We start from the raw sequence: 21,985 nt of genomic DNA, 5'->3' as shown, positions 1-21,985 counted from the left end.
AATCAAAGTTGGTTTTATATTCTCTGCCTTTGTGGAGAAATGTGACTGTGGATATCAAGACAAAAATAATATGGAATACTAATCTGGCAGAAAGCGATATCGTGCTTTTATAAATAGCTAACTTAACTACAGAACAATCAAGTTAGATAAGATATTTAAGAAATGTTAATGATGACGATAAAGATAAATACCTTTCATATTGTACACTAACATTACAGATTCTCAATATTACATCTTATAAATAAGTGAAAAAGTTAATATAGATGAAATAATATGGCAAATATTAAAAAGAAATAATACAAGGGGTAAAAAATAATCAAAACGATAGGCTTAAAAATAGGATATGTCAGTAATGACGATAAACAGAGAACACTTGGATTCACTATACAGTATATAATCATACATCTCATTAGTTTTATTTAATGAATCTAAAGTCTCTTTAAATTTACTGAGCTTTTTATTCTGTGAGTCCATACCTGGTTCTGTTGTGCCATTGTTCTGTGTCGGAAAACGATTTCAGCTTTTTTTTTTTTTTTGAATTGGAAAAACTGTACAGCAGCTCTTCTCCTTCTCTATCTACGGTCTGTGGAAGGCAGGAGGCGTGGAAGGATGGGGAGGTGGAAGGCCAAGTCGTTGATCTGCAGCCCGACCTTTCTCACCAAATTGGCTGCTGACTGCGCAGATCATAGACATAGAATAACTAGACACCTCATGACCAGCAGAATCGTACGTCAACGTCACCGCCATATTGTGAGTGGCACTGCTATGGAGTGAAGTAGTGAATAAAGATGCCTCACACATGTTCTGCTTGGGCTTGTACAAACCGCTGTACTCTAATGTCTACTATTTGAGGAGTTTGGTGATGAAAGATGGCACACCCCTTCATTGAATAAAGAGGTTATAGGAAACAGTGAAGCTTTTGTTTTCATGATGAGTTTATAAGTTCATGACATCAAGTTCATATGATGTTATTTCAAAGCTGGGAGAAATGGACAAAATCATTTTTTTGACCAAAACACCTTGTCACTAGAACGAGACATGGACAGATAAAGAGTTGGGGCAGCCACCCGTATAATATAGTATCCTGGCTGCAAAAGGTCGTTTTCTCAAAATAATCAGCACTGAAGTGCATTCAATGGAGTCCAGTACAAGACTGAGGAAACAAAGGAAAAGGGGCAGGTTTTAAAGGGGGAGACAGGAAGTGAGGTCATATGGATCTGGCACGTGGTCTTCCACCATTGGTTCGTAGCCGGAGGTGACATCAGAGGGACTGGAGCTGGTGTGGCCGACTTCCATTGGCTCAGTCCCGGAAGTGATGTCAGGAGAGCCAGGTGAAATCCCCCGGGGATGGTCTACAGGCAAGGGAGAAAAAGAGTCAGTGCACTCTGCCACACCCCGGCATGCCTCCGAACTGCCTTCACTCAAGCCCTTTAGCTGCCTCCCATGCGCACGTGTGTGACAACCTGTAACAATATTCACAGAATATCATAGAGATGGCTATTGATACTTTCATTTATTTTCATACAGTACCAGTCAAAAGTTTAGGCGTGCATTTTGTGTTTATTTATTTTTTTAACTGAATAAAAACAAACTATGTTTCAAAACAGACAACAATGCTCAGCACATATGGGAACTCTTTCAGGACTGCTGGAAGGAATTCCTTTCCTTTAGCTTTGTGTACATTTATTTTGTTTACTTCATAGCCCCATCTGTGTTTATATCATAAAAACAGCCCCATAAAGAGTAATTGCCTAAACGTTTGACTCGTATTACATTACTAATCCTACTCTGTTTTCTGTTCCTGCATGCTGCATCATACGTTCATATGATGCTCTGTTCTCTGCTTCTAATGTTGTTGCCCTCTGATGTTTTGTTGGTTTTGTTTTTCAAGTTCTTTGAGGTGTCATATTGCCAGTATGGCATCATGCCACCTACAGTATGCCATATGTATGGCAGTGTTCATATTTTCAACCTTGGCCAGTTCTGTTTTATTTTTTCTTGTTGTCTTATATTATGCGCTCTTGAAGTATCTTGGTTTACAGTGATAATATTTACAAAACATTTTGTTTTGAAGGTACCTATCTGTTGTAGGGTTCATCATTAACATTGACACCCTGATGATGATGATGATGATTCCAGAACTGCTTCAGTGTCAGCGATACATCTGCACCTATCGCTTCAGTCAAGACCACTTAGAGCTCCTATTTAATTCAATCAGGGCATCGGGTAGGTATTTTAGAATTTAGTTTTATTTATTTAACCACTTACAATTTTGTGTGTATTTATGTATGTATATCTGTCTGTTTCCATAAAGGCTTGCTTATGACTATTTATTCAACATGGTGCCTTGTTGTGACCAGTCACAGCTATCCTGTGTTACCATGGTAATTGCATTGTCTTTATAATATCCTCAGACTGACAGCTGTGATTGGTCGACTTTGTGGGGACAGACAGACAGACAAGCATGTAAATCTATCACTTTGTACAATTTATGAAGCCAAACTCTTATTAGCAGTGCAGTTTTTTTTTTTTCTTTCTCAAGAAATTCAAATAAAAAAGAGTAAAGATCTGTAAAAGTGTTGCCTGTGTGTTTTAGGGGGCTGGAATAACTGTCCTTCAACTGGTCAGTTCCAGGCCATTTTCCATCGTCTCATGGTTCGGTGTGGTGCCTCTCCAAGCACTTCTGAAAACATGGCAGCACAGGATGAGACTGTCTCTCTGTCTGCTGTTGAGATGTCCTCTAAACCAGCAGTAGCAGAAGAAGAATTTCCATCCCCTTTTGCAAATATCCGTGCAATTGTGTGTGACCATAGCTACTTACCAACCCGCTTTGGTGGCCTCATGGAAAATGCCCTTGTTTACATCTCAGGGTTTGTCGTTTGACAGATTTTGAGAAAGCTGTCCTGTGATGTGTGCCATGCTAGTTTGGTAACAGATGCTGTACCGTCATCATATGATCAAAGCTACCACTCGCTCACATTAATAAACAAAGGATGTTTGATGATTCCTTCTGAGGGTCCAGTCAAGGTGATCAAAGTTGATGAGCGTGTTATCCGACAATCAACATTACGACAAGCTGTCAGTGTGTCTTTGATCAGTCAGTTTGTTCAGGCATTAGATTGCTTCAGATGTGTTTTTTCTCAAGGAGCACACTGAGGAAACACAGTTTGAAATTGTCAACCATCATTTTATGCTCATGTCTTTAGTTGTGTTTGTCTTCCACAAACTAAGGCTGCACCATATTGACAGACTGAATACTCTCAAATTACAGAGTGGAAACACAAAAAGATATGTAAGACAGTTCTGTTTCATGGATTTTAGATTTATCCTGTATATATTTAAGTAACCACATTTTGTGTGTGTGTGAGAGAGAGAGATTGAGAGAGGAATGAGTGAAATGTTTTCAGAAATTATTAAGCCAATTTGTATATAATAAAATTTATTTTATTTTTGTCATTGAGTGTATCATTTCAATGTTAAAAGAAAGACCAGAGTGTCAGGTGCAGTCTTACTATTTTGAATTTCAGACATTGGACGTTTTGTCTCAATAATTGCCATTATTTGTGTATAAATGGATATAAATAATTGCATTTAAACTATTCGCCAAAATCTGTTGTATGTAAACGATTCTGCTTTAAACGTTGTTGTTTTTTCATCAGAAAACCTGATTTTCACGTCTACCTAATTAGTTTAAATGGCACTTTTGCCACTCGCGATATGGCTGACGCGCTGACGTATCGTGTCGCCTGGGCAACACAGTGAATGCGACGTCTATGCATACACGTCTATGGTCGCTACCCAATGACGTCATCCAACGCGACAGCTACTGTAGTCACGCTGCCATTGTCTCGCTTTGTGAAACACTACGGACGCAAGACTGTTGCTGAGTGAACGAGTTCAGAAATAATCCCATCTTCAAGAGGGAGGCAGTAAGTGCTCTGTATTTTAAGAATGCATTTTGTGGATGTGTGGAATCGCCGCTCGCGAATTGGGCGAGCTCTTGTTCGTTATACCGGCCAACCCCCGGCCAAACTTTGCTCGAGTGAATCCACCCGCGTGCTGTTTCTGTTCATTTGTATCTGCGGTTCACTTCACGTGGCTGAGTCCCAAATTTTAATTCGAAGCAGCCAGTCTGACGCCTGTTCATTCCTCTCCATGTGTTCCTTTTGTCGATTCCTTCTCGAATCGGAGACATCGGGGAGACGGCCATTCATTTCACACGTACGGCGCTTTCATTTCTGCCTTTGTTTCTCTTTTATCTCTCCGCGGTGTCCAGTTCAAAGACAGTCGCGGCCCAGATAGCAAATTTCATCTGGTCCACTTCTGTCAGGACTTTCTGGCCCACTTACCACATGGATTGATGGCAATAGAGTGGACCACATCCGGATGCCGCATCCCAGCCAAAACAAAATTAAAACTCAGCCAAACCTGCCGAAGTCTGTCCAACACTGAACCAGATGAAAATTTACTGGGCCTCATGTGGGCCACAGGGCAGATTTTCACTTTGCTCATTTAAATATAATTATAAGTAATAGTAAACATGGAGTAAATAATAGTATATAGTATTATAACTATATACTATACAATTCTATATACTATATGAGTATAGTATTACATAGTATATAGTATAAGTTACACTATTATTTAATTAGTCCATATATGCTGTCCGACTACTATCTACTGCATATCATTAATATGAACAAACAAACCCAAATATGCATATTTAAACTTATTACATTTTATTGCCATATACAGTGCAATGCATTTCAACAAACAGATCAATGCATTACATAATCAGTAACAAAATTACTAATACTGAAGTTTGTAGACATGACAATAATAAAAGTAAATGTTACATTTATATAGAAAACAAATAAAAAGTTCCTTGCGTTTCTGACATATCCAAATAAACCACCATGACAAAATAAGTCTATAATACATTGACAATTTGTACAGTTTTATATTACAATTCTCTTATGAATCATGTGAGCATACATATGGAAAAACAACAAATAAGCCTGTATGTGCCTAAAAAACATCACTTGGTGAGATACACATATTATAAAATAAAGTTTTACTTTACATATTAAACTTAATTTTAACTGCTGTCTTGCACAATGAATTATTTAAATCTACAAACAAGGAAAGGTTTCCTAAATGTAAGTCTTTAAAACAAGCACAAAACAAGAATGTATCAAACAGGTGAAAAAAAATTTCAGTCAACAAAATGTACAAACATTAATTTTATAAAAGTCCATGATTGGATACCCACTATTACACACAGTTCCAGATGGTGCCTGATGTTAGAACCCAGAAACATTGACTGAGCACTAATCTCTTTACGAAGGTTGTGGCAGATCAAGTTTTCACATTTGTGAGGGTGGAGAGGTAGTTAAGGTTGGTGATGTAAGAGTCCAACTTGTCCTCAGCAAAGATTTAGAAGGCCGGTCTCAATGATGACTTGAAAGAACGTGCATTTCACCTGCAGCCAAGAAATCAACAGTTGATCAGTTACTTGATATTATACAGTTTCCTAATTAACTTCTTACTAGATGTGTTTGAGGGTTGACAGTGCTCACCTGATTCTTGATAGCTGTTTTTCCTCTGACGCTCCATTCTTGCTCGTCTCCCTCCATCCCTATCTGCAGCCAGATCTGTGGTCAGACATGTCAAGTTATGAGCACTTCATTTAATTTAAAAGCTTTTCTGACTTAATTAAAAATATATTTTTTTTATACTATGCCTACAGTTTTGACTACACGTCACAGCTTGTGCATATCTGATGAGTGCTATTTGGGCATTTAAGACAATATAACTTTAAGGCCTGTCGTTGTTTGAAGGTATATTTTTCAGTTATTATTAAAAACGTTTTCCTTAATAGTTTTTTTTTTTTAATCTACACCAACCGCTAGGTCACCTTCAAGCTGTTGCAGGGATATGAGATCTTGTAGTGGAAGAATGTCTTTTTCCAGCACTGGATCTGAACCACTGTCACTGCAGCATTTCTCATGAAGGTCTTGTATGGTATTTAAAATCACTTTGACTTGCTCCATCATCATCTCCTGCTTAACCAGAATGTTTCGAAGAATGGCTAAAACAATGTACAAAAACCTCAAATTGAATATCAAACATAATCAGATCATAATTGTCAGAGACATTTACCAAAGGGGATGAAATATAAACTATAAATTGGCAAGCTTGATGAAAAGTGGAAAAATAAAGGAAACAGATGAAAAGAGAAGGTAAAATCAATTTTGCTGTATTAATGAATAAAGGTAATGAAAAGTGGGTCCTGTGAGAAACATTAAATACACACACACACACACAAAGTTGCACAGATTCATAATTCTTTTACTCAAAATGTAAAACATTTAGGGTAATTATTGTTGTGCTTCACAGTTGCATCTGGTTATCAGGGCTTTATTTAAAGTGACAAACATGGAGGCAGCTATATTAAAGAGAAACTGAGATAAAACACTTACGGCCATAAATGTCTTGATTTGGTCCATCATTTTGTTATGAGGTAGACCGGCGTCTAAACGCCGTATCTGCAATTTCCACACACTCTGGGGTTAGGTGCTCTTCCACTGTAGATGCACTTTGATTTCTGTAATCATTTCTCAGGCTTTTCTTTTCTTGACTGCATCTTCCACATTCTGAATGTAGCTGAAGTCTGTCAGGTTGATGCATCCTGCACATTGATTTTGTATTTCGTCCAAGTTCTCCATGGTCAGCAGACATCTTGGTGGTTGATTTTAAACATTTTTGAGGAGGGGTTATCTTGGGTGGTGGAGGTAGATGGCTTTTGGGTTTGCTCCAGACATCACCGTCACTATCACTATCAAATCTTGTGTTTGCTTTTTGGGAAAAGATTAAGAAATTATGGAAAAATACACAGTTATACAAGAATGAGGAAGTGCCTCATACAACTGTACAATTATGAGAAAAAAAGTTTTACCAATTTAGACAAATTTTTATGAATTAGCCTTGTGGTAGTTATACTAAATTAAATTACAGTATATACATTAAATGAGATAACTGGATCATTAAACTTAGTGTTTTCCCTTTAAAAGATCAAGTATTACAGCTTGAAAATTCACTGTATTAACACAAGCAACAGTCTGCAGGTGATGCTACAGTTCAAGCATATTAACTATTTCAGGCTTACATTTTCCTTCTTTTTGTCCTTTTTGGAATTTCATTGTCTTCTTCATCTTCTGCTGTCTGCAAATCTGAGTGTCTTTCGGCAACTGGCAGCTTCAGTCTTGCAGTTCTTTAATTATCTGTTAAATTCCAGATGTAAGAACATTTACTGTATAATATGGATACACAGTACTCAGGAATATAATTATACCAGTGTGTCACAGTGGTAGCACTGCTGCCTGCAGTAAGGAGACCTGGGATCCTGTCCTGGGTCCTCCCTGTGTGGGTTTCCTCCGGCTGCTCCAGTTTCCTCCCAGGTTAGGTGATTTGGAGATCCTAAATTGGCCTTAGTGTGTGCATGCGTGTGCCCTGCGATGGACTGGAGTTCTGTCTAGAGTTTATTCCTGCCTTGCACCCTATAGTAGCTGGGATGGGCTTCAGCAGACCCCCTTGACCTTTTTCTGGATATAGTGGGTTAGAAGATGACATGACATGATATGACATAATAATTATACCAAATATAAATACAAACCTGTTGTGTACATAACTTCAACCTTAAATGATTTCCAGTTTTATTTGGGCTGCTCTTTATTTATTATAGCCTTATGGATATCTCCAGTTTTATATGGTGGTCAAGCACACACTCCATTGGATACCTAGTTGGATGGTACCAACTCAACTTCATTGCATTGTAAGGACCTTGCATCTTTTGGCAAAAAAGCAAGATTAATTCTGAGTATAGTTAGTAATGCAGATAAGGCAATTAAAGGATACTGAACTGAACAGCCCAATTTCTCAAACTTGCCTGGAGGGCTTCCTGGTAATCATTCTACCCACAATCAAAGTTATCATCACTGTCACTCTCTGACTGACTGGATTCCAAATCATCACAAGAACAATCAAACTGAGAAGTTTGGATCTCATACACATGTATTTCATTGTGAGTGACCTCAATCCCACGACTAACCTGCCTTTCATTCTCCAGTGAATCTATCAGCTTATTCACCCTCTTTATAGCCCTTTTTCTCAGATTAATGCATTTTACATTCCATTTTGCCCTGTCCATATTACCATGACATACCACAATATACCTGTCAATGCCCAACTACTGTTCAATGCTGCAAAACAAAAGAAAGGGACAAGAAAATATTATTTATATAACGTACACACTGTGTAACGATTCAAGGTTTATACAGTGACTAACTACATTATGAGATGCACAAATAAACGTTGCCTCCGTTCTGATTGGAACATTGTAAAATGCTCCAATTGAGCACTCATCATTTGTCAAGACATACCTTAACACAGTTAAAATTTGGTGCCACCTCCACCACTACGCGGCTTTCACTTTACAAAAATAAACTCACATTCGCGGGTTTTTACGTTTGCACTTCCGCTCATGTTAATTAAACGCACTAAGAGTGAAAACTCTCGATGTTTCTAAGCAGTTAAAAAGTTAATGTCGCGCGCTAAAATAAATGCCGCATTTTAAAGTTATTTGCTGGCCTTCGTCACCGCTTATTATATTTAATATCTGGATATCATGACTGTTTAAGTTAAAAAAAGCAATTTAAAAAGGCTTATATAACAGCATAAGCACATTACAGCACCTTGCACACTATGCAATTAACTGGTTACGCTTTTCATAATTTAAACATTTTAACATGAACAATAATAACGAACAAATAATATGTTAAATAATTGAATATTACCTTACCGCTTCACCATCAGCCAACTACAAACTTCAGTCTCTGCCTGAACGGGCAACTGTTCGTCACTCAAGGTGTTCCCTCATTGGCAAATGTGAACGTCAGGAAGCAGTCCGATAGTTATCTCAATGGCTGGCCCTAATGTCAATCAAAGAGATTGCCTTTTTTTTAAGCACAGTTTGAGAAAATTCGAATCCACAGAAAAGCTGAAAGGTGTAATGGCAGATGCTGGATACTTGTCAAAAATTCTGCCGGCCGTTTATAGTGTTTAAAATTTGGAGAAAGTTTGTAAAGTTCACAATATTTCATCCTTGAGACTTGTTTTTGTTTGTACTTGTCACAAAGAAACGACACTTCTCAAATAAATAAATAAAAAAACTCCGTGGTCAGTCTGATATTTACACGAATGTTTTTAGCCGGCCCTTAACAATACCATCTTCAACTTTGAAATGAAAAGACTCCTATACATTGACATATGCTAACTGTGAATATTGCATTTTATTTTAAAGACACCTCACTGTGAGCCTGCACTATTCTGGGTCATACATCCAATCGCAGAACTATGCTAATGGTCAGTATTGGCCCACATATGCCGTACCAGAAGCTGATTTGGCGGATTCATCAACTGTGCGCCACATGTGGCCCATACCCATCATGCCGCTGCCAGAAGTGAACCAGAGGTGCCAGCTTTAAACGTGATGTGGCCCACTTGTGGCTGCTATCTGGGGGAGGTGGTGACCGGCTGACCATTAAAAGAATAGCGAGGAGTCAGATTAGTAAAAATGAAAAGCGAGCTGGAGTCCATGACCGTGGAGAAAAGTCTTAGAGAATACGAGATGTGAACAAATACTGAGATACAGTGAGAGAAAACGGCAGTGCTGCCATGAAGTAACTCACCTTTAAGAGTATAAATGATATGTTAACCGGTAAAGGTTAGCAATCACTATCTGTATTTACACACACGGCCTCATTCCTGCTTAACCCAATGCAAACTTTTAAATGCATTGCTTGCTTAAATGTGTCTTTTTTCCTATGTAACTTGTATCAAATATGACAAACTCCCATGTTTCAGTGCTAAAGCCAAACCAGTAATGTCTGTTAGTGAGTAATTGAGAACTTAATAGAGGTTTGTGTTACTGCCTCACAGTTCAGTCAGAATGAATTTGAATCTCAGCCTGTTTTTAAGTCTCTATTCAGTTTCCATGTCTGCTCTTTTATTCTTATTTTCTCCACTTCTCTAAAGATGCTCAGGTTTAGTGGCCTGGCAAATCTAACTTGTCTTGGTGTGGTTGTGGACTTGAATGTGAGTGTACCTTATGGTGGTCTATAGCTGGCTCCTGCTCTGTACAGATACTCTGGTTTTTTTCCTGTACCCCAATAACTTCTATTTGTGTTTGTTTTTGTGCTGGACCACGGTGGTGAGGTGGAAGTTGAGGTCCATTTGGCTACTTATGCATGTGACTTTATCATACAGAACCAACCAGGCTGTGTGGTTCACCCCATGTGCCACTCTTAGGTGAGCACCCCTGTCAGGACTGGCAACTCTCTTCTGCACAAGACCCACTTTTATTTAATTAGAATATCCATGAAGGTGAACCGCTTTTACACCCCCACCCGTTTAGGATATCTCATAGCAAATTATAAATAGCAAGTATAAATGGAGCATTAAGAAAGACTGAGGCACACAAGGCCTCCACCAGGCCAATCTCACAATACTGGGGGGTGTTGCTGCTTAAAAGAAGTTTAGTAATGTGTTAATTACTAAAATATTTGTTATGCGTGTAGAGTGTACTTAAACAAAATGAAGCAGATAAACTTGAAAATTATTTTAAAGTTGTTGAAAATGACAGTTGTTTTGAAGAACATTTTTGTCTTGGATCATGTCAGATTTGCCAACCACAGTCGCTGATCTCATCACCTGACCACGTTAATTTAAACAGTTGTCACATTTAGCAATTGTGTGCCGACCATTCAGCAGAGTCGTGCTCAGCATTTGTTTCTAACAGCCAATAGCAAGCTGATGATGATGCCTGTGGTGTATAAAGGGTTAATAGCTGTAGCTCTTCAGCAGCAATCTTCACACTTTATTTTATTTTTTCCCCTTCTGTTTTCCTATCTGAAATATGAAACAACAGAAAGATGAGCATCTCTTATTTTTGTTAGGTTCAATACTTACAGTTTCACTTAACTCTTGCCTTCTACTTCAGAGAAACATTCACTGGTTGTCTGCCTGCACACACAGTCTGCCCCTAAGACTAAAACAAAATCAAACCTGTTGAAATTGATCTTAGCGAGTCGCAGGCTAGTTGAAGTCAGACATTGGGTGTCTCACATTAGGCGGCCATCTTTACAGGGACACAACGCCAACTGCCTCTATCTCGCTAAGATTATGTAAATGAAGGCTGTTACTTAAATAATGGTTTGGGATTTTGTAAGGTTGGGGCAGTTTTACATTAGACAAGTTGACCAGTGATTTTAAGTTCCTCCTTCATATGCCCCTGTTTTTTAACATAATCCTCAGGCCTAACTTGTATAAACCTTCCTTAACATTAACTATTAACAAAATTCCAGGACCCTAACAGTATTGAATGTTCAATCAAAGTAGTGAATACTGTTGACACACAACTGTGCAAGATGGCCTTCTTCTTCTAGCCTGTTGGACCCTCCTTTCATTCCTTAATTAATTTTACAGCTAATGTGACATGAAAAGTGATGAGTTACTGTGTGATTGCTATGAACTGTCTGACCTGACATCAGCTTTAACTAACAGGCTGTTATAAAAATCAAATTTCTTTATATCTGAATGATGCAGTTTTAATGGAATTGATTCCTGTTTTTCCCACAGAGAGATAAAACTGTGCCATTTACTGTAACATTTAAATGGATGTGAAAGAGGAGACGTGTGAGGCACACCTGAATATCATGGAGGAGAGGACCGTAAATGTTAAGGAGGAGGACTGTGAGTGGGAGGGTGTCCACCCCAAACAGGAGAGTCTGGACATTAAGGAAGAGGACAGTGAACTGGGGTCAGTGAGTATTAAAGAGGAGTGTGTCAGCAGTGAGGTGACCAGCTATAGGAGTATGGAGAGTGTCAAGGAAGATGACCTTCATTATGGAGATCAAGGTGGAGCAGTGACTGGGTTAGTCTCTTCTCATAGCAGACACACTTCATCTTCAGAGTCTTCTATCAATGTAAAATATGAATCATTACAGTCTGACAGAAAGAGAACTGAAAAAATGTCATCTCCTAGAACCGAGGAAGCTCAACCACCAACTAAGATGTCATCTAAAACAAGTGAGTGAAAAATTACAAATCGATGTACGTTTTAGGGTCAGGGTTATGGGCCTAAAAGTGCTGTCTTGAATGTTTGTCTAAGTTTCTTTAAAAATAGCACAAATTATATTAAACACAGCAATTTTACTACAGTTTACAGGGGTTAGGAATCTGCACTTCCATTATTGTTTGTAACATTATGAAAACACTCTACGCCTGTCTTTGGTAAGAAAAATTAAAAAAAAAAGTTTATGAACCCTTTTGAATTCCTTTAATTTCTACAATAATTCCTCCTAATTCTGTGCTCTGATCTTCAATTAAGTCCCTAAAACAGACAAGCACAGTCATCTTAAACTAATAACAAATAATTAGACCCTTGTCATTCCTGAATACATTGTTTAAACATGGGAACAGTCCAGTTTGTGACCCCTTATCTTTAGAAACTTTCTGGTGCCCCTTTAGCTGCATTGACCTCCACCAAACATTTCCTCCAACTGCTACTCAGGTTTCAATTTCTTGTCAATTCATTGTTTCCAAAGTTTTCAGTTCCATGATGTCTCGGGGATTCCTTCAATGAGCAGGGGCCTCATGCATAACGCTGTGCGTAGAATTTGCACTATAAAATGACGTAAGCACAAAAGCCGAAATGTGCTTACGCACACAAAAATCCAGATGCAGGAATCTGTGCGTGTTACAACTTCCACGTTCTTCCTCTACATAAATACCAGTCAGCGTAAAAAGTAACGCTCGTGCATGCACCTGCTGTCCCACCCCAACTCCTCCCAGAATTACGCCTCTTTGAATATGCAAATCAATATTAATCACCTTTAAGCTCAGCCTTCTGTGAAAAGACAATGGGAAAAGCACGGGGGAAAATAAAAGAATTTCAGTGAATACCAAGTGGAGACAAAGGAAAAACATACTATTTGTTTAATTAAACTTTGGTATAATCAACAAAAGGAAGTTGATCGAGTGACATAGCGTGTTGGAGAAACTTGAAAGCTCAGATATCAAAGTCGCAGTGAAAAGGCGAGTCGTAGCCAACCGTCTGAGTGTCATATGAAAGCTTATTAGGGTACAGAGAAAAAAAATGCACACAGTGGGGAAAAAAGCACAAAATGTCAACTTCAATTTCGAAATTTCCACTTCAATCATGTAGATTATTTTGTCATTATAGTAGAACATCATAAATGTCATCTTAAATGCTATCTCTCTGGTGCTAAACTGAGCGATTTGTGAGGTCGTATACTGCACAGATGAGATTTGTTAGCCTTCATGTCCCAGGTCTTGCAAAAATATAGTGATAATACAGATATATAGATAATATCACTGACTGCTGCTTGGAAATTAATAAGGTTTATTTTGTTTATTCCCTGAACTTTCTCCTCTGCTGAACTACCATCTTCTGAGTGATTCATGTGTTTTTTCATTTTATTAACTTACCAAAACTGTAACAAAATGATGAGGCCCCTGTTTTAGCTGAAGAAATTGAATCCATTACTAGGGGACTCCGCCCCCTGCTCACTTCGCTCGCCCACCCCCATGTTTGGTTTACCGGATATACAATACAATTTATTTTTTGTATAGCCCAACATGACACAAGAAGTGCCACAATGGGCTTTAACAAGCCCTGCCTCCTGACAGCCCCCCAGCCTTGACCCTGCAAGAAGACCAGAAAAAATTGCCAAAAAAAAAAAAAAACCCTTGTAGGGAAAAAATAGAAGAAGTCATGGGAAAGGTAGGTCAAAGTTAGTTGGGAAAGGTAGAGAGACCCCTTTACAGGCAGGTTGGGTATGCAGTGGGTGTCACAAAGATGTGGGTCAATACAATACAGTACAATACATAGAACAGAATAAATCCTCAATATAGTATAAAAATAAAAATTCTAGAAGTACGGAGTAGAATTTTGCATTAGATGATATCATATAGTATGCTTTGGATTCATTTTAAGTCCTGGATACCTCATTCATCAAACTGCATCCCCCATTTGGCCATTCCACAGCTGAAATAGCGCTAATCAGATGAAAGGACACCTCTTTCCCACAATTCCTGCGATCCTATATCAGGGATGACTTTACCTTAGGCAGGCAATATACGCTTTGTGAAGGGGAGGTGCGTATGAACATACACTAAGGATATGCTGTCGTATCATCTGCTGTCTTCCTGCTGTTGGCGAGCTGCACATTTTGCTTGTCTCTTGTCGTTGTTTTAAGAGCTGGGAGCACATGATGCTTGTCTGACAGATGCAATCCAACAACTGCTAGGTTAGAAGCCTGTGAACCTGTTTTAAATGATGAGTGACTGGCTGGTCTCGCGTGACGTTCTAAAAACAATACTTGTTCCTTTTATTTACGGTCCCGGGCATGGTTTAATTCTTTTTTGCAGAACTTATAACGCTGCCCCTTCTTTCGCTCAAATGCTCCCTTCCCGGTATTTGGGTTTGGGTCCTGCCGTTGCGCTGCCCTTTGATCTTTTTAAAGACTTTACAGCCGCTGTCCTTTTTCCTACTTTGTGTCTCTGCTCCTCGGGTTCTAATTGTTTCTCTGTCATCATAAATATACACCTGACCGAATTGTGTTTTCTTTGATATTACACTTGTCCATTGCTTTAACTGTTGTGGGTCCACAGATTCTCATAGTGTATTTTCCATTATTGTGTAAATCTACGTTTTGTGCATTGAAAAGACACCTTTATCTGTGTGCTGCTTCCCTTTATCCTACTTTTTTTTTTTGCCCATTCTCTTTCCTCTCACATTTCTTTTATTTGTCTTTCGTGATCTTAAAGTGAAGATCACGTATCGTCTACTAGTCATTCATTCCACAGGTTTTTCTTTTATAATAGAGAGAAATGCATTTTTTAATGAATTTGCAACAAAAAAGCCCCTGCCCCAGGTGGTATGAAGACAGAAGTATATTTTGCCACAAGTGTCCATTTTGCTCTTTCAGGTCAGGTGGCTCTCTTTTCAGTGACCTGCATGTTTTATTCATTTAAGTTTTACTCTGTTCTAATTGTATATTAAAATGTTTTTGCTTTGCTATCCTCTGCCTCATTTTTAAATCAAATTAAAAAAATATTATAGAGTCGAGTGGCATTGGACTAATTGTTTACAAATATTAAGACACATTCTTTTTAATAAAAGTTAATTTCACATATTTGACATGACACTCTCCAGTGTAATGATGGGTGATGTTACTTATTGCAGGTAGAAAGTAATAAACATTATATAATGTTATAATATTTTAAGAATATGATGACAAAATGATGATGCCATTCTGTAATGTAGTTATAAAAAATCAACAATAATCTTTTTATTTGTGCCTGTCACGTGTGATCTATTTATTTTACTATTTTAACGTCTTGGCTCCTATAATTGTGCTCATGCGATGAGTAGTTGAAATACAAATAGAAAAAAATGAACAATCATTCTCTAATCACTTGCAACTTAAGTCATACGATTGCTTATGCTTATCAAAGTTTGTTCATAAATTAAGCCAATATTTATTTGGTGGTGTAAGATGTCAGTATGAAAGTGGTTAGTTTAAAACTCAAATTTTGTATCTTTTAAACTTTTATACAGGAATCAAACTTCACTGCTGTTCTGAATGTGGAAAACAGTTTTCACTGAGAAGCTATCTTCTGATCCACCAAAGAATTCACACAGGACAGAAGCCATATTACTGTTCTGATTGTGGCAAAAACTTTACACAGATAGGCAGTTTTCAGAGCCACCAAAGAATCCACACAGGGGAGAAGCCGTATGACTGTTCTGAATGTGGTAAAAAGTTTTCACAGAGAAAATATCTTCAGAGCCACCAAAGAATCCACACAGGGGAGAAGCCGTATGATTGTTCTGAATGTGGCAAAGAGTTTTCACAGAGAAGCTGTCTTAAGAGCCACCAAACAATTCACACAGGAGAGAAGCCGTTTTGGTGTTCTGAATGTGGTAAACAGTTTTCACGGAAAAGCTATCTTCAGAGCCACCAAAGAATTCACACAAGAGAGAAAAAAATTACAGAAACTCACCCACCTTGTCCTTAGATGAACAATGTACAATGCTAAGCAGCAGAAGAAAGAATTCAAAAAGTATGATGAAAACAAAAAAGAACTAATTGGGGAAACTACAAGTAAAGTGGTAAATACACTGCCCCCCTCCAACAGACTCCTGTGGAAACAGAACTTATCCATGCATAGCTTATTAGGGGTGAACTGAGACCAAAAGATGTACTCCTCATCATAGGTACACAAAGCAGTGGCTTGGACACAAAGTGGTTCAGATCAAAAATAGAAAAAAAAAAATGTCACTTCTGCCACAAAGATCTAGAAACAGTCACACATCTTCATGCTGGGTGCGAGGTACTGATTGCTGATGATTTTACACTGTACAACACCACACAGTGGCCAGGCTCATTTGCTGGAAACTTGACAACAAGTACAACTTACCAGCATCAGAAAGACACTTGGACCACAACTCGGACAGCACAATGGAAAATGAGGAGGTGCAGGTCACTTGTAGCACAGCAGTACTGACTGACTGAAAAATAGAGGCCAGAAAAGCAGATGTAAGAAATCCTGGATAACAGAAGTATTAGTTCATATTGATTACTCAGTCCTAAGAATGGAGAGGCAAGATAGAAATAAAATATCAAGAAGTGCAGTCTGAGATATGACAAATGAAATGTGGACCGAAAAACAAAAATGGAGGAAGTGCCTGCTGTTCTAGGATGAATAGGACTGATAAAGAAAAACATTCAGGTCCACCTTAAAAAATTACAATAACTCCTTATGACCTGCAAAAAGAAGCCTTATTAGAAACAATGCAGGTTCTACACTGAGTCCTTGTGGGACACTTACGAGAGTGAGAAGTTAGGCAGTACAATGAGACTGTCCTGAATAAAGAGTGAAGTTCACTATTGTTTTGATAGTAAGTACACCAAGAAAATTTGGAAGAATTTAACCTGAGAGAAGCTGAATTGCTGTTCTGATTGTGGTAAACAAATCTGTCACAGAAATACTCTTCTGATGCACATTAAAATTCACAAAGGAGAGAAGCCATATGGGTGTTCTGAATGTGGCAAACAGTTTTCATGGAGAAACAGCCTCTTTGATGCAACATCTACATTTATTTATATAGCACATTTTCATATAAACAATGTAGCTCAAACTGCTTTACAACATGTAATAAGAAAGAAGTTAATATAAAACAAAAACAAGATTAGACAATAATATACAGTATGTAACAAAGATAAAGGTAATGTTGAATGGCCAAGTGGACAGAAAAAAAAAGCAAAAAAAACCAGTGTGGACAAAGAGAAAAAAAATCTGCAGGGGATCCAAGGCCAAAATACTTCCCGGCCAGCTCTGGGCATTCTAGCTAACATTGTACCTAAATCAGTCCTCATGGTTTACATGCTTCACATGAGGATTTTGATGGTGATGGCTATATGGCCATTCAGTCCATAAACACGAGGCAGTGTGGTATGTTGATCAGGAGGTGGTGGAGCAAATTGCCACCACAGAAGAAATGGAGAAGACCGCAGAGAACAGTACAGATTAATAGGGAACTGCACATCCCAGAGGAAAATGATAATCCAGTGTCCATATAGACTAACGGATACAACTAAAATGTAGCTATGAAATAGACATTTTAAAATAAGGTGTTTTTATCATTATGTTTAATGTTCTGCAGTATTAGCCTGGTGAGTTTCTCTTGGTAAAGTATTTTAAATTTTAGGTGTGTAACCGCGAAAGGCCACTTCACCCATTCTTTTCAGATTGGATCTTGAAATTATAAGTAGACCTTCATTTGAAGATCTGCGGTTATGACTGGGAGTGTAAGGGGACAGACATTCCAAAATGTAGGAGTGGATGAGATTATTTAAGGCTGTGTAAACCATTACAATCGGTCTTCTACTTACAAACGGGTTCCATTCCAGCAGTCTGTTTGTAAGTCCATTTTGTTCATAAATCCAGCACGTATTGGCATCTGTTGATAAATGTTTTAGTTTCAGACGTCTCTTGATTCATATAAACAATGTTTTTTTTTTGTTAGTTTTTAATGTGCTTTGAGCAAATTACAAGTATTGTACTTGTAGTCAATCCTACTAGAAATACAGTAAATGCATGAATTAATTTCTCAGAATCCCCCATATTTAGAAAACACCTTAATTTCCGAACATTTTTAAGATGGAAGAAACATGTTTCAGACAAGTTTGAAATGTGCACTTTAAATGACATACTACAGTCAAAAATAACAACAAGATTGTGGGCTGATTCAGTAAAATTAATGGAGATTCCAACTGAGTTAAATGACAAACTATTGTAGTGATAAGCGTCACTCCCTCCAACAGTTAACATCTCTGTTTTATTTGTGTTTAATTCACTAATTCTCTCATTTAATTCACTATCACAACTAATTAAATACATCTTCATAGAACCTTCATTTGTTTTTGAAGAAATGTATAACTAGATGTCATCTCCATACGAGTGAAAATTAACATGATGTTTCCTAATGAGAGATCCCAGTGGAAACATGAAAAGTGAAAACAGTAAAGATCAGAGTACTGAGGCCTGTGGGACACCATATCTCACTTCTGTGTATAATGATGGATTCCTGTCAGCACATTTCTGTACGTGTTGGAATCGGTTTGTTAAATAAGGACTAAACCAGGCGAGCACACTGCCTGTGAGCCCAGCGTCATTTTCTAGCCTGTGCAGTGAAATAGAATGATCAATGGTGTCAAATGCTGTGCTTAAGATCCCAGGCCTGGATCAATACCTATTACTTTTTTTGCTACAGTTACATTTAGAGATTGAAACTTGACAGATGTTTGTTTGTAGTTTGTAGTTCATATCTCATTGAGCCTCCATTTGACTCCATCAGGTCCTAGTGGTCTGCTATACACATCAGCCTGTCTTAAGGGTCTCTGAGATTGGAGGAGGCCTGGTGTCCAACTGTACAGCATACACTGATGTGCTTCAGCATCTCGACTGGTGACAAGTTAGAGATGGCAGATAGTTCAGCTGGACATCATCCTATCTGACTACCCAAGCAGACGGCATATTAAGAGCCCACCGAGTGTGTCTACTCTAGTCGAACTGACCAGACGGCCCTGACATAACAACCTGTACAGCTGTAGACGACTCCACTTTACTGGTCAGTTTAGCACACACTGCACTGAGGCTGTCAAGTCTGAACCATTAAATCATTCAGTCAGCCGGGAATTTATTTTGGCAATGATATTTCTGGTAAGGCATTTGTTTTATTCTCGTATGTCGTAGGTTGATACTGATATATTAGGTCCATAAATATAAACACAGACACACACTTCATGTCAGGACCTCAGAATAACAAGCTTCTAGCTGTCAGTCATTTTTTTAGAATACTGAGCTTCAAAAGTTCTGACTCTCCATTTATCTTAAATGCAAGTTTTATTGAAAATGTGACTCGTAAATAAAGAGAAGTAAGACCCTTATTGTTGTAAACTGTGTTTGTAAGTGAACAGTAAAGTATTGATCAGGATGCTCAGTTTCCAAGCTGTGTTATCCTGTGGTATTACTGGCAAGTCCAGTGTGCCATTTCTAGTCCATGATGATAAAAGTGGAGGCTCTGCTCAAATCTCTCAGTTCTAGTTGTGTTAATACACGAGAAGACTGGGCCAGCACAAATGAAACTAAACACTCAGTATTGTCACTGCCAAAAACAAAAGTTTATTAATAATGATTCAGTATAAATTGTACAACCATGTCAAGAAATATTTACAATTAACAATAATGATGAGTCAGATGAATTGAAATAAAGAACGAACAGAGAAGATTAATTTACCAAACAGACTGATCAGAGAATATACTGAAGATGAAATATTAAAACTGCAGGACGCCCACTTCTATAGATTATATAGAAATAAAAGAACAATGCAATGGAGTTAGATATGTTTACTTGTTATGTACAAAAAAATAATAAAACTGTACAATGCAGTTATAAAAATGAAAGAAAAAATGCAGATGACACGAATTCTTCTACATAAGTTCTACATCCGGTGCTGCCGCGAGTGGCAGCCATTTCAGCAGCTCCTTGTATGACTGTCTTTTTACCTTTTTTTTCTCTATAATTCTCTGTTTCACTGATCACTTCTACCACTTTCTTTTTATGTGGAATCGCTCCCTGGACACTTTTTACTACTTGACATGAATTTTTACACTGCGAGACTCACCTATTCAAGTTGTCAACTTCAAGCGCTGACAAGAAATGCCCGTGCAGGTGTGGTTCCCTATTTACTTGATGAGGTAAGAAGACAATATCGGGGCAACAGAGCCTGCGCTAAGATAAAAGCCAAGCGGCTTGTGAGAATGTGGCGCTATAAACCTTCGGTGCCTTCTGTGATCCTGGGAAATGTGAACTCACTACAAAATAAGATCAATGAACTGGCTGTGCTGGTGAAAAATGTCAGAACCTACAGTGAATGCAGCTTGCTGTGTTTTAGTGAAACTTGGCTAACAACTAGCATCCCAGATGCTAACGTGGAACTACCCTGGTTTAGCACAGTTAGAGTGGACAGAGACGCAATTACCTGTGGGAATAAGAAAGGAGGAGGAGTCGCTCTCTATGTCAATACAAGATGGTGTAACTAGGGACATGTAAACGTTAAAATCTCCAGTTGCTGCAGGGACATCGAACTGTTGGCCGTAAGTCAATGTCATTGTTGTTATTGTTTACATCCCTCCTCGGGTGAACACGGAGATAGCGGGTGATGTCGTCCATTCTGCAGTTGCTAAGTTACAAATGCAGCACCCCGAGGAACTTGTGCAAAAAGCAAAAAGGTTTAGGGTTTTCCGGCCCTGTATATTGTCGACAATCCACAATAAACTGCAAAAAAATGGTCAAAACTATAAACAAAACTGTTCATATGCGCGACGCCGAATCATGGCGTCAGCGGCCATTTTATGGAGGAGGAGCCGGAAGTGGAGGAATGCTGGGAAGGAACCGTGAGGGAAGATGGGATCGATGACGTCATGAAAGATGGCAGAGGAAGGGCGGAAGTAAGCGTAGTGCGGGCAAACCCGGCTTATGGTGGCGGAGTGTCTTTTTACCTGTAAGGAAGCATAGGGAGAAAGTTAGTACCCCGCCATTCCCTGCCGGCGAATGTTTTCCCAGGTGTGCCAAGATCCTTCCACGGTCTTCGACTCGCGCGTGTGTGACAATATTTACATTCATATCTATTTAGTTTATATTCTTGTCTAAATTCACTACAAGAAAAATGTTATTATGTTTAACAGACGAATGGTGCTGAAAAGAAACAGAAAGGACCGTCTCTCCCAACACCACATGACGTCCCACTCACCGTCTGCTGGTCCATCAATGAACAGACCTGCTGATTCTGCTAGAGAAATCCTCTCAACTGTTCCTCGAGCTTTAATAAGAGCCGATGACAAACACAGAAACAGAGAGAACGTCACTCACAGAGACACTTTCTGTAATCAGAGACTCCGGCATCTGCACATTCAGAATGACGCTCTCTCCTACTAGATATATTACAATAATAAAGTTTAACTTGTTATCTGAACTAAGTTACCAGCAGGTGATCATCTGCTCCATGATCTTTTATGATGAACTCCACCAGCTTTTCATGTTGAGTCCTCCTGGAGGCCCTGCTGATCTCTGCAGCCCCTTGTTCTCCAGTCTGCTGACCCCTGCAGCCACACAGCCAGCGTGGACACACAAATAAAACATCAAACTTTCACATGAAGTGTTTGTCTGATGCTGGCTGTCTGGTGTTGGTCTGAACACTCCTGTTTCCTCAGTAAAGTGGACACATTGAAATGGAGTTCAGACTGAGAGGATTCCTCTGTGGTTCACTACACA

The 21,985-nt window shown here is 38.6% G+C and overlaps 1 protein-coding gene across 1 annotated transcript; it reads left to right on the top strand.

The window, feature by feature from the left end:
• Nucleotides 1-3,821: 3,821 nt before the first annotated feature.
• Nucleotides 3,822-17,419, top strand: LOC120533546 (zinc finger protein 135-like). The gene is made up of 3 exons (XM_039760480.1): nucleotides 3,822-3,929; nucleotides 11,698-12,147; nucleotides 15,704-17,419. The coding sequence occupies exons 2-3, from the start codon at nucleotides 11,733-11,735 to the stop codon at nucleotides 16,162-16,164; spliced, it is 876 nt and encodes a 291-aa protein (XP_039616414.1). The 5' UTR covers nucleotides 3,822-3,929; nucleotides 11,698-11,732; the 3' UTR covers nucleotides 16,165-17,419.
• Nucleotides 17,420-21,985: the final 4,566 nt, after the last annotated feature.

The sequence above is a fragment of the Polypterus senegalus genome, chromosome 8 (genome assembly GCF_016835505.1).
Source record: "Polypterus senegalus isolate Bchr_013 chromosome 8, ASM1683550v1, whole genome shotgun sequence".
Classification (NCBI taxonomy): domain Eukaryota; kingdom Metazoa; phylum Chordata; class Cladistia; order Polypteriformes; family Polypteridae; genus Polypterus; species Polypterus senegalus.
This window is presented reverse-complemented; position numbering and strand designations above follow the sequence as displayed.